The sequence below is a fragment of the Hypanus sabinus genome, chromosome 5 (genome assembly GCF_030144855.1).
Source record: "Hypanus sabinus isolate sHypSab1 chromosome 5, sHypSab1.hap1, whole genome shotgun sequence".
NCBI lineage: Eukaryota > Metazoa > Chordata > Chondrichthyes > Myliobatiformes > Dasyatidae > Hypanus > Hypanus sabinus.
The window spans coordinates 41,115,550-41,131,015 of NC_082710.1; the positions used below are offsets into that span (position 1 = coordinate 41,115,550).

Here is a 15,466-nt window from a genome sequence, read left to right on the forward strand (position 1 = left end):
AAAAAATTTTCCTTGAGAAGAACAAATGCACATTGTAAACATGAATTTGTTAAAAAATTATGTCCACCAATTTTCAAAGATTATAATCAAAATATCTATTAACGCAATACACAATGGAAACCCTGAAGGAGAAGTTTATGTTCGAAGCATAAAGTAAATTTGGTCCAAAATATATTCATTTTAAGTTTCTGCAGTCCCCCCACCCTGCCCAACCTCAATGGGTTTCTGCTCAAATTCATTTCCATATAGCCACACACAGAATACAACCTGAAAGAGTTCAATCAGACAATTTTAAAACAATTGCTGGCAAGTGTTCAATGTGAAAAAATAGGAATTAGCACAGGATTTTTAAGTACTACAAAGTTCTAATGTGCATGGCATTCAAAGCAGGTTAGAATTAGCAATTCTTGGCTTTGTATGTAAATTCCCTCAAAACAAATCAATAAGCTTCAAGACCTTGGCCTCTATAGCTGTTGTGCAGTTGGATCCTCGATTTCCTAACTTGCAGACCCCAGTCAGTTTGGATTGGCAACATCTCTTCCACAATCTTAATTAGCACAGGTGCATCACAAGGCTGCATGCTTAACACCCTGCTCTACTTGCTTTGTACCTGTGACTGTGAGGTTACGCACAGCTCCGATGCCTTATTTAAATTTGCTGATGACACCACTGTCATTAATCGAATCAAAGGTAAAGATGAATCAGCATGTAGGAAAGAAATTGAAAATCTGGCAGAGTGGTGCCCCAACAAGGACTTGTTCATTAATGTCAGCAAAACCAAGGAGCTCATTATTGACTTCAGGAGGAGGAAACAGGAAGTCCATTAGCCAGTCTCATTGGGAGAAATCAGAGGTGGAGAGGGTCAGCAACTTTAAATTCCTCATTGTTACCATTTCAGAAGATCTGTCCTGGGAACAGCATGTAAGTACCATTACAAACAAAACACGACAGAGCCTCTACTTAGAAGTTTGCAAAGGTTTCGCATGACATCTAAAACATTGACAAACTTCTATAGATGTGAGGTGGGGAGTCTATTGACTGATTGCATCACAGCCTAGTATGGAAACAACAAAACCCTTGAATAGAAAATTCTACAAAAAGTAGTGGATAAGGCCCAGTCCATCACGGGTAAAGACTTCCCTAGTATTGAACACATCGACAAGAAATGCTGATACCAGAAAGTAATATCCATCATTAAGGAACCCCATCATCCAGAGTATGCTCTCTTCTCATTACTTCCATTAGAAAGCAGTTAGAGGAACCTCAGGACCCATACACCAAGTTCAGGAATAGTTAATACCCCTCAACTATCAGGCTCTTGAATCAGAGGAGATAACTTTATTCAACTGTACTCGTCCCATCACTGAATTGTTCACACAACCTATGGACTTATTTTCAAGGACTCTTCATCTCATGTTCTTGATATTTTCTGTTTGTTTGTTAATTTATTTACTTATTCAGTATTTGCACAGTTTGTTGTTTTTTGCACATTAGTCGTTTGGCTGTCCTGTTGGGTGAGGTCTTTCTTTGATTCTATTATTTTTCTTGAATATACTGTCATTGCCCACAAGAAAATGTATCTCAGGGTCATAAGTAGTGATATCTACTTTGACAATAAATTTACTTTGAACTTTGATATATGTCCACAAAATACATGCCAGTGCTTTCCACTCCAATTTCCCATTACTACAGACAGGAAAATAGAATCAGTGAGTTCTGAGCATGAGTATGTAGGATAATAGTGAAAGGACAATGGAGAAAAGTGGGGAAAAGACTATGACATGAGAGAGCTGATACAGAAAAGATTAGTAAGGTGGGGAAAGGACCATGGGGAGAGATGATCATTGAACAAGGAGGAAATTGGGCTTTAAAGAAAAGTTCTGGTAGCTGGGTAAAGATCACTGCAAAGAATATGTTAATGGATTGGGTGGAGAGGGTTTCAGAACAGATCCAAGTTACTTTAAATGCAGGAGAAGGGAATGCAGTTGGTGGGAAAGAAGTCATGAATTTTTGGAACTCTCTTCTGCAAAGAGGAATGGAAGTGAATTTTGACATATCTTACAGGTAGTGCAATAGATTCTTGATAAGCAAAGATGTGGTAGGTGATTGGAAAAAAGACAAAACTATGGAATATGAACAAGAATACGAAGAAGAATACGAAGAAGAAGAATACGAAGAAGAAGAAGAATACGAAGAAGAAGAAGAATACGAAGAAGAAGAAGAATACGAAGAAGAAGAAGAATACTACTACTACTACTACTACTAATAATGCAGGTCATATTCAATGCCAGTGCAGGATCAAGGAACTGATTAGCCCGCATCCATTTCTGATTTATATGTTTCTATGTAATATTGTGAAGAATGTTAACAACATGTTGGAAAACAGAAATATCTAAAGGAAAAGTATTCCATCCTGCTGGAATCTTTACTGCAGAGCTCCCCAGTAGGTTCAAGTGCTTTTAAGAAAACAGGGCCAACTTAAATCCCCAGGAAAAAGTCTGTTGTTACAGCTTCATGACAATCAAGTACACATAATCCAAGTCTGATAAAAAAACAGAATTTTTGGAAGCACATAACGTGGACGAGGATTTCCTGACTGCTTTAAATGATCAGATTTAAGGTAAATTTCAATCCCATAGCATAAAAAACATAATTTCTAGTAAATCTTTAGAAAAATTCTTAACATAAAAATTTATTGAATGTACTTAAGATTGTTAACTGTGTATAATTTAAATATTACATTTCAAAATTTACCACAAAAATTAAGCATTAAAAGAAAACATGTTGTTAATTCCTCATCCAAAGTAACTCAATCTTAAATGTTGAGAGCATAAACAGAACTATTCTCTCTATACATTGGGATTGGGTGTTCATCAATTTTTATATAATGCATCAAAAGGTTTAAAATTTAAAATTTATCACATTTTCTAGTTCTTAATTAAGGCTATCAAAGATTATGGGGTGAAGGCATGTTAGGAGGGATAATATTTAAGTGATAGTGGACTATTGCTTTTGAAAATTCCTTCTTTCAAGAATGCCACAAACAAAATCTTTGAATATTTCAAAGCCAAAATAGATACATTCAATGATAAAGGGGTGAATGTTCTCACGTTCTCAGCATTTATTGTTTATTTATTATTATTATTATTACCCTTTGTGTTTCTTTTTGTATTTGTACATGTTGATGTCTTTTGCACATTGGTTGTTTGTCCATGTGACATCTAGAGAAGAGAAATGCTAATGTGAGAATGCTGTTCTTGGACTACAGTTCAGCATTCAATACCATAATTCCCTCTAGGCTCAACAAGAAGCTCAGAGACCTCAGCCTTCACCCTGCCTTGTGTAACTGGATCCTGGAATTCCTGTCAGATTGCCAGCAGGTGGTAAGAGTGGGCTTCCTCACCTCTGCCCCTCTGGCCCTCAATACAGGAGCCCCTCAGGGCTGTGCACAAGGCCCCCTCCATTATTCTCTATTTGCCCATGACTGTGTCTCCACCCACAGCTCCAATCTGCTAATTAAATTTGCAGACGATACTGCATTGATTGGCCTTATCACAAATAATAATGAGGCAGCCTACAGAGAAGAAGACATCATCCCATCACGATGGTTTCAAGAAAACAACCTATTCCTCAATGTCACAAAAAAAAGGTGCTGGTTGTGGACTACAGGAGGAATGAAGAAAGGCTAACCCCTATTGACATCAATGGATCTGGGGTTGAGAGGGTGAACAGCTTTAAGTTTCTTGGCATAAACATCACCGAGGATCTCATGCAGTCTGTACATACCGGCTGTGTGATGAAAAAGCCACAATAGCGCCTCTTTCATCTCAGACGGTTGAAAAAGTTTGGTGTGGACCCCCAAATCCTAAGAACTTACTATAGGAGCACAATTGAGAGCATCCTGACTGGCTGCATCACTAGCTGATATAGGATCTGTACTTTCCTCAATCGCAGGACTCTGCAGAGAATGGTGCAGACAACCTAGTGCATCTGTAAATGTGAACTTCCCACTATTCAGGACATTTAGAAAGACAGTTATTTAAAAAGGGCCCGAAGGATTATTGGGGACCTGAGTCACCCCAACCACAAACTATTCCAGCTGCTACCATCTGGGAAATGTTACCACAGCATAAAAGCTAGGACCAACAGACTGCGGGACAGCTTCTTCCACCAGGCCATCAGACTGCTTAACTCATGCTGACACAACTGTATTTTTATGTTATAATGACTATCCTGTTGTACATACTATTTAATATAAATTACTATAAATCGCATATTGCACATTTAGACGGAGACGTAACGTAAAGATTTTTTACTCCTCATGTATATGAAGGATGTATGTAATAAAGTCAATTCAATTCAATCCACTTCATTCTGTTGGGTGCAATCTTTCATTGATTCTATTGTGTTTTTTGTATTTACTGTGAATGCGCCAAGTAAATTAATCCCAGGGTTGTGTATAGTGACATATTTGCACTTTAATTTATTTAATTTAATAATTCAAATTTATTTACATTTAATTTGAAATTTGAATTTTGAATGATTATTAAGAGTATCGAGGTGAAGTTGAGGTTTCTATCAGATCAGCCATGATCTTGTTGAATAGCAAAGGCATGAAGCAAATGAAAACCATGCACAAAAGGAAGGAAAGTTACTTCAATTGCAAGATCAATCCCTGACAGTTTTGTACCTGGAGTGTTGTGCATTAGCATTTTCTTTCTTCTTTTCTTCCTTATTGCCATTATCAACAGGTAATTTATGGTGGAGGACCTCATCCTGCTCTTCAAATTTCTCCATTAACTTCTGAGTGCGTGTTCGAAACTCTGCCATCACCCTTTCAAGAGCATACGAAGTTGGGCTTGTGTGCACCTGTCCAACAATAATCATCTTTTCAGCTACATTTCTTTGCAAATTGTATGTATTTTGCAGGTTCTAAAGCCTAAAATGCCTCTGAAAAGTAAATTAAAAATAATAACTAGCCTTTTAACTCTTTCCCATTGACTAGGGTTCTAAACACTCCATCCTTGTGAAGCTAACAATTGTACCGTGAATTCTATATTTCTGCAAATACTCTTTACTACACTAGGAAAATCCAAGTGATTGGATACTGCTTGACAGAACCCCCTAATTAACAGGCAAAGGTGACCTCAAAGCCCAGTTGCTTGCCATTTTAATTCATCATTCTTCCACACTAATCTCTTTAGCCTTTGATCAAATTCCAACAAAGCTCAATACAAGTTAACGAAATAGCTTATCTTCCAATACATACATTACAGACTTCAAGATTCAAAACACAGAATTTCAGATCATTAGCAGTTCCAGAATTAAACATAAGGCACAGTTTTGTTTTTGCTCTTTTCTCATTTGTTATCCATATTTCATTTTATTTATGTCCTTCTATCTACACCTCTTCCAGACTTCTGATGAAAAATCTCTAACCGAAACTGTTCCCTATGTTTCTCTTCTCACAGATGCACCCTGACCTTCTGAGTATTCCAGCATTTTGATAGACAGACAGACATACTTTATTGATCCCAAGGGAAATTGGGTTTCGTTACAGTCGCACCAACCAAGAATAGTGTAGAAATATAGCAATATAAAACCATAAATAATTAAATAATAATAAGTAAAGTATGCCAAGTGGAAATTCATGTTTTTGTTATTCATTAGCCTTTATCACTCTCTTTCAGCTGGCACCACAATCTCATGTCATTCATTCCACCTGTTTGCCACCGTATCATAAATCTTTTTCTTCTATCCCTTCCCTTTTCTCTGCAACTTTAAACTTTTCAACATTGGTTGATTGCATGCTGATAGTGCAGAATACTTATGCTTTCTAACCAAAATACAAACAAGATATGATCTCCATAAAACTATCAGACGACACTAAGAGACAGCACCTGTCCAAAATAGAGTCCCAGTCCTGCCATCAATTGTGGCAGGGCTTACTTACTGTAATGGTTACAAAATGTGCTCAAACAACATGGCTGACAACAGCACATCCCATCCTGAAGGGCTTAACATTTTTGAAACAGAAGGGAACAGGTGAGTCACCACCTATCACTGACAGTCTCCAGTGCACCGAATCTACAATCATGGTCGTGGACTTAAGATCAGTCTTCCAGAGGGTGAACCTGCATAAAGCATCAGGCCTGGATGGTGCTCCTGTTTGTGTACTTTGATCCTGTGCAGATCAGCTGGCAGGGATACTTGCAGACATTTTTAACTTCCCCCTGCTTTAGGCTGTGGTTCCCTCTTGCTGTAAGAAGACCACTATTATCCCAAGGAAAACAAAATAACATGCCTTAATGACTACTAACAAGTGGCTCTGACATCTACCATCATGGTGCTTTCAGAGGCTGGTCAGAGCATGCATCAGTTCCAGCCTTCCAGAAAACCTTGACCCACAGCAATGTGCCATGGCCCTACATTCATCCCTGGAGCATCTGAACAGACTACTGTTTATTGACTACAATTCTGTCTTCAATACTATTATTCAAAGAAACTCACTACCAAACTCCTGACCCTGGGAGTCAATGCCTCCCTCTGCAACTGGATCCTTGACTTTCTGACCAACAGATTGCAATCAATAAGGACAGGCAGCAACACCCACGCCATGATTGTTCTAAACACTGCAGCTCCACACTCATGACCGCATGGCAGATTCTGTTCTAACTCCATCTACAAGTTGCAGATGGTACCACCGTAGTGGGCCTCATGTCAAATAATAATGAGTTAGAGTACAGGAAAGAGATAGGGCGCTTAATGGTGGTGTGGTAACAACCTTTCCCTCAATGTCAACAAAACCTGATATTTGACTATAGAAAGGAGGACATGCTCCTGTATACATCAACTGTGTTGTAGTTGAGAGGGGCTGAGAGTTTCAAATTCCTAACTATGAACATCACCTAAAGCCAATTACGTAGATATCACAACCAAGAAAGTTCACTAGTGCCTCTACTTCCTTATGAAGCTAAAGCAATTTAGCATGCCCCCATCAACTCTTACCCATTTTTATTTCTGCACATTGAAAGCATTCTATGTGGATGCATAATAGCTTGGTGTGGCAACTGTTCTGCACGTGACCACAAGAAACTGCAGAGAGTTCTGGATGCAGTTCAGCCCATTATGGGAACCAGCATCCTCTCTGTGGACTTTGTCTACACTTCTTGTTACCCTTGTATTATCAAAGACCCCAGCGACACAGAACATTCTCCCTTCTCTCTCCCATTGGGCAGAAGATACAAAAGCCTGAAAACACATAAGGCCAGGCTCAAGGACAGCTTCTATCCTACTATTATCAGATTCCTGAATGGACCTCAATGTATGATAAGATGGACGGCTGACTTAGAATCTACTCATGATCTGTATAAACTGTATGCAAGACATGCTTTTCACTGGATCTTGCTACAGGCGACAATAATTAGCCAGTAGCAATACCAATATCAAGCACCTATTGATGAAGCATATTTCTCTATTGACTTATCAGTCTCTTAGATTACTAGGACAACATTTCAGTTTTGTTGTACATAATGAGAATTACAACAGTGGCATGACTGGAGGATAGTGAACTTTTTTCTTAACATACCAACATGAACCTGCTTTGTATTAGCATTATTTGCAACTTGCGATATGAACCTCTGCCCAGTTTTTCCAGTAACCTAACAGACAGTTCTTTAAAGCACAGCTTGAGGTTGCAGAAAAAAAATAACTTTTAGACACTTAACATTACATAGAGAAACAGAATTTATTCTCAGGATTCTGGGGAACAATGCCAATCTAAGATTACAATATTTTCCTTTCTATTCCATTCTCCGGACTTGAACTCCCATCAACTGCCCCCATCTCCACCTATCTCTATTCAATATTTACATAACTAAATAGCAATTTGGTCAGATATTCACCAAGGTTTAGTAATGAGGTCCAGCAATATCTCTAAGTTTAGCCAATTGACGTTTATTAGAGATTATGAATATTTCTGAATGCTCTTTCCTCTGAGAAAGTCTCTATATTGCAGTATTCCCAACAGTTCAAATCTGTCCATTATTAAAATACAGACATGGGACTAATTTTCACTTGTAACAGGGTTAGCTAACAGTTAACAACAAATCAGCCTTTCATCGTCTCATTTTCCTGGTTTTTTTACCCCATTGGAATTCATTTAAGGAAACACTGATTAAGATTAAATAACAATTGACAGATGGTGCACAGCTAACAGATTGTCAACACAAATGTATGAAAGTGATTTACAAATCTTTGTATTTTGTATCATATTTGAATAACATTATAAGACAAAATCATATGAAAATCCTAAAATATTATTTTATGAATAAATATTACCTTTCTGGAGCGCGCAATCGATTCAGTTTGATGAGACTGCATTATACTGAAAGACTTCATATGAATATTTGATAATGGCACAGTATGAGGTCTTCTTGCTGCAGTCACAGCTAAAGATGTTTCATTTGAATAGCTGCTATGATGTGAAAACTTGTCAGATTTAAGGACCTGTAATTCTTTCTGGAGTTGATCAATAATAAGCTGTTGTTCAACCATTTTATCATTCTGTAAAGTGAAATTTAAAAAGTGAAACATTCATGTCCCAAGATTTCATGATTAATATTTTTGCTAAGCTTTTAGGTATCTACACCAAATATTGTTTCTTAATTGATACATCAGATGTTCTCATACATTGTATAGGCTCTTCTTGCTCATTTATAGCTAAGTAGGAAATTACTTGTTCTCTACTCACTTTGACACCCTTTCACTTAAATATGCTTAATAACAACATGTCCTAAATAGAGCAATTTGGGTACAATACATAAATTATTAATTTCTGTTAGCCTATAAGTAAAGCATGCACATAAAAATGTTAACATATTGTATTTGCAGAATATTGAACACTGGCCAGAAAATTGGGAAACAGGCAACAAATGATTGCCGGCACTCTTCTTTGACTTGGGTGGCAAATACATATTTACCAATATAGATCAATTTTTGTTGACTTGCTGGTAACAACAATCTTAAATGTTGAGGACCTTATAGGACAACAGGTATTTCTATGAAATGATACTATCACATAGGAGAGCAAGAACAACCCTTGTTCATGCAACAAACAAAAAATAACTTTTGATACTAAACTAGCCAGGCTCTTTGGCTTAGCTGATTATCAAAACAATGCTAAATTATGCATGTTCCTGGATGTTTATTTTATTGAGAATCATTCAGAACATTGGCGCAATTAAAACATTGAAAAAAATTAACATTTGATTAATCTCAGTGAATTTTAAACTGTTTTGTCCTTGCAGACATTCTTCCAAACCTCTCAGAGATCTATTGGACACATTTGCAGCAGACTGACACATTTGCACTGGACACCCATGAAGTGTTCAATTGGGAGTGTAGGCAGAAAATCATGAGTGAAGAATCCCAGTTGATTTGAGGCTTCCATGCTCTCTTAGGAGTCCTAAACTGGTGGGATTCAGGATGGTAAATTTAAATAATTTGCTGACATTGAGTCATACTGCACAGAAACAGGCTCTTTGGACCTTCTAATCCATGACAAAAGCATTTAAACTGCCTACTCCCAATGACCTGCACCGGGACCATAGCCCTCCATATCCATACTATCCACATACCTATCAAACTTCTCTTAAATGTTGAAATTGAGCACACATGGACCACTTGTGTTGGCAGCTCATTCCACACTCTCATGATCCTCTGAATGAAGAAGTTTCCCGTTATACTCCCCTTAAACCATGACCTCTGGTTGTAGTTCTACCCAACCTCAGTGGAAAAAGACTGCTTGCATTTACCCTATCTATACCCCTCATAATTTTGCATATATTTCTCATTGACTTCATGCCTTTCCTTTATTCTTAATACTTTTCCTTGACTCTAATTAACTGGCTGTAAATAACAATGTTAATTAATCATATGCCAATTAATTTGTTGCAGTTTTAATTGTTGGTTATAAAGGTACTGTATAAACGTATACAGTTTTGATCTTTCTCTAATGTTTTTTAATACACAATGTAACAAAGAGCAATACTGTACTGAAGTCCCTTTGCAGTTTTCCAAAACAGATGTTGCTCTCTTAGGCAAAGAAATAATGATCTGTATCAATATGTATTTGGCCCATTTGGCCCTTGAAAGCCACCTGCAGTTGTAATTACCTTTTGCGGTCACACAGTTCCAAGCGCCCTCAAAGCCTTACTGCTGTGGCCAAGCTATGAGATATGGCCATCCATATGTAGGTTCTAAGTCACCGACATAGAAAACAAAGACACTACTTTCAGACTATCTTGAAGACCTTCTGATAAATCATGCTGTCAAGTTGGTCTGCTCTACAATATCTAAATGTCTCTGACATAGTACAGAACAGTATAGCACAGAATCAGAGTTTTCAGCCCACAATGTAGTGGCAAACTAATTAAACTAATGATGCCTAATTAAACTAACCCCTTCTGCCTGCACATGGTCCATATTGTTCCATTCTCTGCATATTCATACACCCACCAGTCTTTGTGTAAAATAACTTGCCTCACACATCTCCTTTGAATTATTTACCACTCAGTGACCTCTACTATTAGACATTTTGACCCTCGGAAAAATATACTGGCTGTCTACTCCATCTATCCCTCTCAAGATTTTATGAATTTCTATCAGGTCTTGTCCTAGCCTCCACTGCTCCAATTATGGCATGCTTTTAAAAATATTCATAAATCTTATCCCCAAGAATCCTCTCCAACAGCTGGTCTGGAAATTGGAGAATTATCCCCATTCCCCTATTAGCTAGTTAACAGTCCTCCAGGGCCTTGCCTGTGCCTAGAATGGACATGAAGAACTTGGCCAACGCCCATCTCTTGCTATTCCCAATAACCTGGGGTGTAAGTGTATCAGGCTCTATTCTTCTAGAAACTCAACACCATATCTTTCTTAATCTCAAAATGCCCTAACATGTTATCATGCTCCACAATGATCTCGCTATCTTTCATGTCCTTTTCCTTTTTGAATACTGATGCAAAGTATCAATACCAATGCAAAGTAAAGTACTAGTGATAGATATTTGCAAAACTACATTCTTAAAAATTTGTTACTGTACATGTAACATGCGAATTACTGTAAATTCAAGTTATTGTACATGTAAACAATTTACATTATTCCTATTAATGTAAATAGCTCAGTACATCACAGTGATTCTGAGCTTAATGATACATCTAAAATTAGTGGTGAGAGAGATTGCGAAGCTTTTAAAAAGCTACAGAGAGCAACAAGAAGAATCATAAGGAGGGAAAGGATGAAATATGAAAGCAAGCTAGCAAACAATCTCAAAGTGGATAGTAAAACTTTTTCAAGTATGTGAAAAATGAAAGAGAGATGAGAGTGGATATAAGACCACTAGAAAATGAGGCTGGAGAAAAAATAACAGAGGACAAGGAGATGGCAGTTGAACTAAATGAGTATTTTGCATCAATTTTAACTGTGGAAGACACTAGTAGTGTGCCAGATGTTGAAGGGTGCGAGGGAAGAGAAGTGAGTGCAGTTACTATTACAAGGGAGAAGGTGCTCAAAAAGCTGAAAGACCTAAGGGTACATAAGTCATCTGAACCAGATGAACTGTACCCTCAGGTTCTGAGAGAGATAGTGGTAAAGACTGCGGAGCCATTAGTAATGAACTTTCAAAAATCATTAGACTCTGGCATGGTACAAGAGAACTGGAAAATTGCAAATGTCACTCCACTCCTTACGAAAGGAGGAAATTATAGACCTGCTAGCCTCACCTCAGTGGTTGGAAAGATGTTGGAGTCAATTGTTAAGGGTGATGCTATAGAGTACTTAGTGACACAGTACAAGATAGGACAAAGTCAGCACGGTTTTCTTAAGGAAAAATCTTGCCGGAAAAACCTGTTGGTATTCTTTGAGATTACAAGTTGGACAGATAAAAGAGATGCAATGGATGTTGTATATTTGAATTTTCATAAGTCCTTTGACAAGGTGCCACAAATGAGGCTGCTTACCAAGTTAAGAGTCCATGGTATTATAGGAAAGTTACTGGCATGGTTAGAGCATTGGCAGATTGTTAGGAGGCAGTGAGTGGGAATAAAAAGATACTTTTCTGAATGGCTGCCAGTGACTAGTGGTGTTCCACAGGGGTCAGTGTTGGGACTGCTTCTTTTTATGCTATATATCAGTGATTTAGATGAAGGAACAGATGGCTTTGTTGTCAAGTTTCCAGATGATACAAAGATTGGTGGAGGGGCAGGTAGTATTGAGGAAACAGATAGGCTGCAGAAGGATTTAGACAGATTAGGAGAATAGGTAAGGAAGTGGCAAAGGAAATACAATGTTGGAAAATGCATGGTCACGCATTTTGGTAGTAGAAATAAATGTACAGACTATTTTCTAAATGGGGAGAAAAATCCAAATATCAGAGATGCAAGGGGACTTGGGGGTCCTTGTGCAGAACACCCTAAAGGTCAACTTGCAGGTAGAGTCAGTGGTGAGGAAGGCAAATGCAATGTTTGTGTTCATTTCAAAAGGTCTGGAATACAAGAGCAAGGATGTGATGCTAAGGTTTTATAAGGCACTGATGAGTCCTTACTTTGAGTATTGCGAACAGTTTTGGGCTCTTCATCTAAGAAAAAATATGTTGGCATAGGAGAGGGTTCAGAGAAGATTCACAAGGATGATTCTGGGAATGAAAGGGTTATCATACGAGGAACATTTGTTAGCTTTGGGTCTGTACTACCTAGAATTTAGAAGGATGAGGGGGGGATTTGATTGAAACCTTTTGGATGTCGGAAGGCCTAGACAGAGTAGATGTGGAAAGGATCTTTCCCATGCTGGGGGAGTCTAGGACAAATGGAAACAGCCTTAGGTTAGAGTGGTGTCCATTTAAAACAGAGATGTGAAGAAATTTCTTTAGCTAGAGGGTGGTGAATTTGTGGAATTTGTTACCACAGGCAGTTGCAAACGCTAGGTCGTTGGACATTTAAGGCAGAGATGGATAGGTTCTTGATTGAACATGGCATCAAAGGTTACAGGGAGAAGGCCGGGGATGAGGTTGAGGAGGGGGAAAAGGAATCAGCCATGATTGAATGGTAGAACAGACTTGATGGGCCAAATTGCCTAATTCTGCTCCTATGTCTTATGGTCTTGAATAGGGATGAAGTCTAAGGTTTGAAAGATATAACAGCATCACACCGCTAGCATATTCTCTACTTGCGCACTGCAGCCAGCACAAGTTAAATCACAAAGAAAACTACTTAACAACAAAATACAGTTGAGGAAGGAATCTACAGCTACAATGGAACTTTATTTCTGCAGTCTTTCGTCAATGATTTTTAACATCATGCTCATATTCTGGTATAAATACTTGAAGTATAGGATCTTTGGATATGAAATATCTGCTAAAAAGGCCCTCCAATCAATTTTGTTTGTTTTATTGCTTTAATGTTATAATGCAAGCCAGTTTTTTGCATAATGTCATATTTGGACAAGCAATTTTAATTGCATATTTATTTGGGGGAAAGTGGTGGTTACAATCATAATGATAAATTTGGATTGGAATGTTTCAATTACAAAATGTTAACATTAGTTTAAATATATATATGGAGTGATATTAATCCTAGTGCAACATTTGCTTAGAGCATTGCTAAGAATACTTTACCTTATTGTCATCAAACAATTGATACTAGAGCGTACAATCATCACAGCAAAATTTGATTCTGCGCTTCGAGCTCCCTGAAGTACAAATCAAAGTAAATATAATAAAAAATTAAATTATAAATCATAATTAGAAAATAGAAAAGGGAAAGTAAGGTAGTGCAAGTCAGGAACAGATATTTGAAAGGTACGGCCCAGATCCGGATCAGGATCTGTTCAGCAGTCTTATCACAGTTGGAAAGAAGCTGTTCCCAAATCTGGCCATACGAATCTTCAAGCTCTTGAACCTTCTCCCAGATGGAAGAGGGACAAAAAGTGTGTTGGCTGGGTGGATCGGGTCCTTGATTATCCTGGCAGCACTGCTCCGACAGCGTGCAGTGTAAAGTGAGTCCAAGGATGGAAGATTGGTTTGTGTGATGTGCTGGGCTATGTTCACAATCTTCTGCAGCTTCTTCTGGTCTTGGACAGGACAACTTCCATACCAGGTTGTAATGCACCCTAGAAGAATGCTTTCTACGGTGCATCTATAAAAATTAGTGCGGGTTTTAGGGGACAGGCCAAATTTCTTCAGCTTTCTCAGGAAGTAAAGGCACTGGTGGGCCTTCTTGGCAGTGGACTCTGCTTGGTTAGACCAAGTCATGTCATTTGTGATATTCACCCGGAGGAACTTAAAGCTTTTGACCTGTTCCACCTGCGCACCACCGATGTAGATGGGGTCATGTGGTCCGCTACTCCTTCTGAAGTCAACAACCAATTCCTTCGTCTTGCTGACGTTGAGGGATAGGTTATTGTCTTTGCACCATGCCAACAGGTTCTTAATTTCCTCTCTGTACTCAGACTCATCATTACCCAAGATACGGCCTACAATTGTGGTGTCATCAACAAACTTATATATTGAGTTCGATGGAAACTTGGCTACACAATCATGGGTGTACAGTGAGTACAGCAGGGGGCTGAGTACACAGCCTTGTGGGGTACCGGTGCTCAGAATGATTATAGAGGAGAGCTTGTCCCCTATTTTTATAGACTGGGTCCTGTCTGTGAGGAAGTTGAAGATCCAGCTGCAGATCTGAGTGCTAAGACCCAGGTTCTGGAGCTTAGCAATCAGTTTATTTGGAACGATGGTATTAAAGGCAGAGCTGTAATCAATGAAAAGGAGCCTTACATATGCGTCTTTATTCTCCAGGTGTTCTAAGGAGGAATGTAGTGCCAGAGAGATGGCATCTGCCATTGACCTGTTGCTCCGTTAGGCGAATTGCAAAGCGTCCAGGTTGACCGGTAGGTTATGGTTGATTTGTGCCATAACCAATCGCTTGAAGCACTTCATAGCAATTGATGTCAGAGCCACAGGTCAATAGTCATTCAGGCATGCCACCTTGCTTTTCTTCGGCACCGGGATTATCGTTGCCTTCTTAAAACATGAGGGGATCTTAGGCTGAAGCAGGGTTGAAGATGTCAGCAAACACTCCACAGCTAACTTGCTTGCACAGGCCCGGAGAACCCGTCCTGGGACTCCATCTGGGCCTGTCGCCTTCCTTGGATTTATCTTCAGGAAGGCTCTTCTAACGTCTTCCTCGGTGACGATGAATCTCGATGCAACCAGGTCCGGTTCATCCAAAAGGTGGGGACGCTTCTCTCTGTTCGAATGTTGTGTAGAACTAGGTCACCTATTTCATTTCAAATTGCTGTTCACTCAAGATAGAAGCAAGTTTTCCAAACTCTCCATTCCTACAAAAAAAATGAGACACATAGATGGAGTAGACAGATGGAATCTTTCTCCCAAAGTCGAAATGTCTAA

At 38.6% G+C, this 15,466-nt stretch overlaps 1 protein-coding gene across 3 annotated transcripts in view; it reads right to left on the reverse strand.

Annotated features, from left to right (window-relative positions):
* The window catches only part of LOC132394089 (kinesin-like protein KIF27), a 56,305-nt gene that overhangs the window by 18,591 nt on the left and 22,248 nt on the right, over nucleotides 1–15,466 (reverse strand). For all 3 annotated transcript variants that reach the window (XM_059969803.1, XM_059969805.1, XM_059969804.1), the window contains 2 exons: nucleotides 8,341–8,565; nucleotides 4,691–4,869 (listed from right to left, as the gene is read on the reverse strand). In XM_059969803.1, the coding sequence (XP_059825786.1) occupies nucleotides 4,691–4,869; nucleotides 8,341–8,565 (404 nt within the window). The remainder of the gene's footprint in view (nucleotides 1–4,690; nucleotides 4,870–8,340; nucleotides 8,566–15,466) is intronic.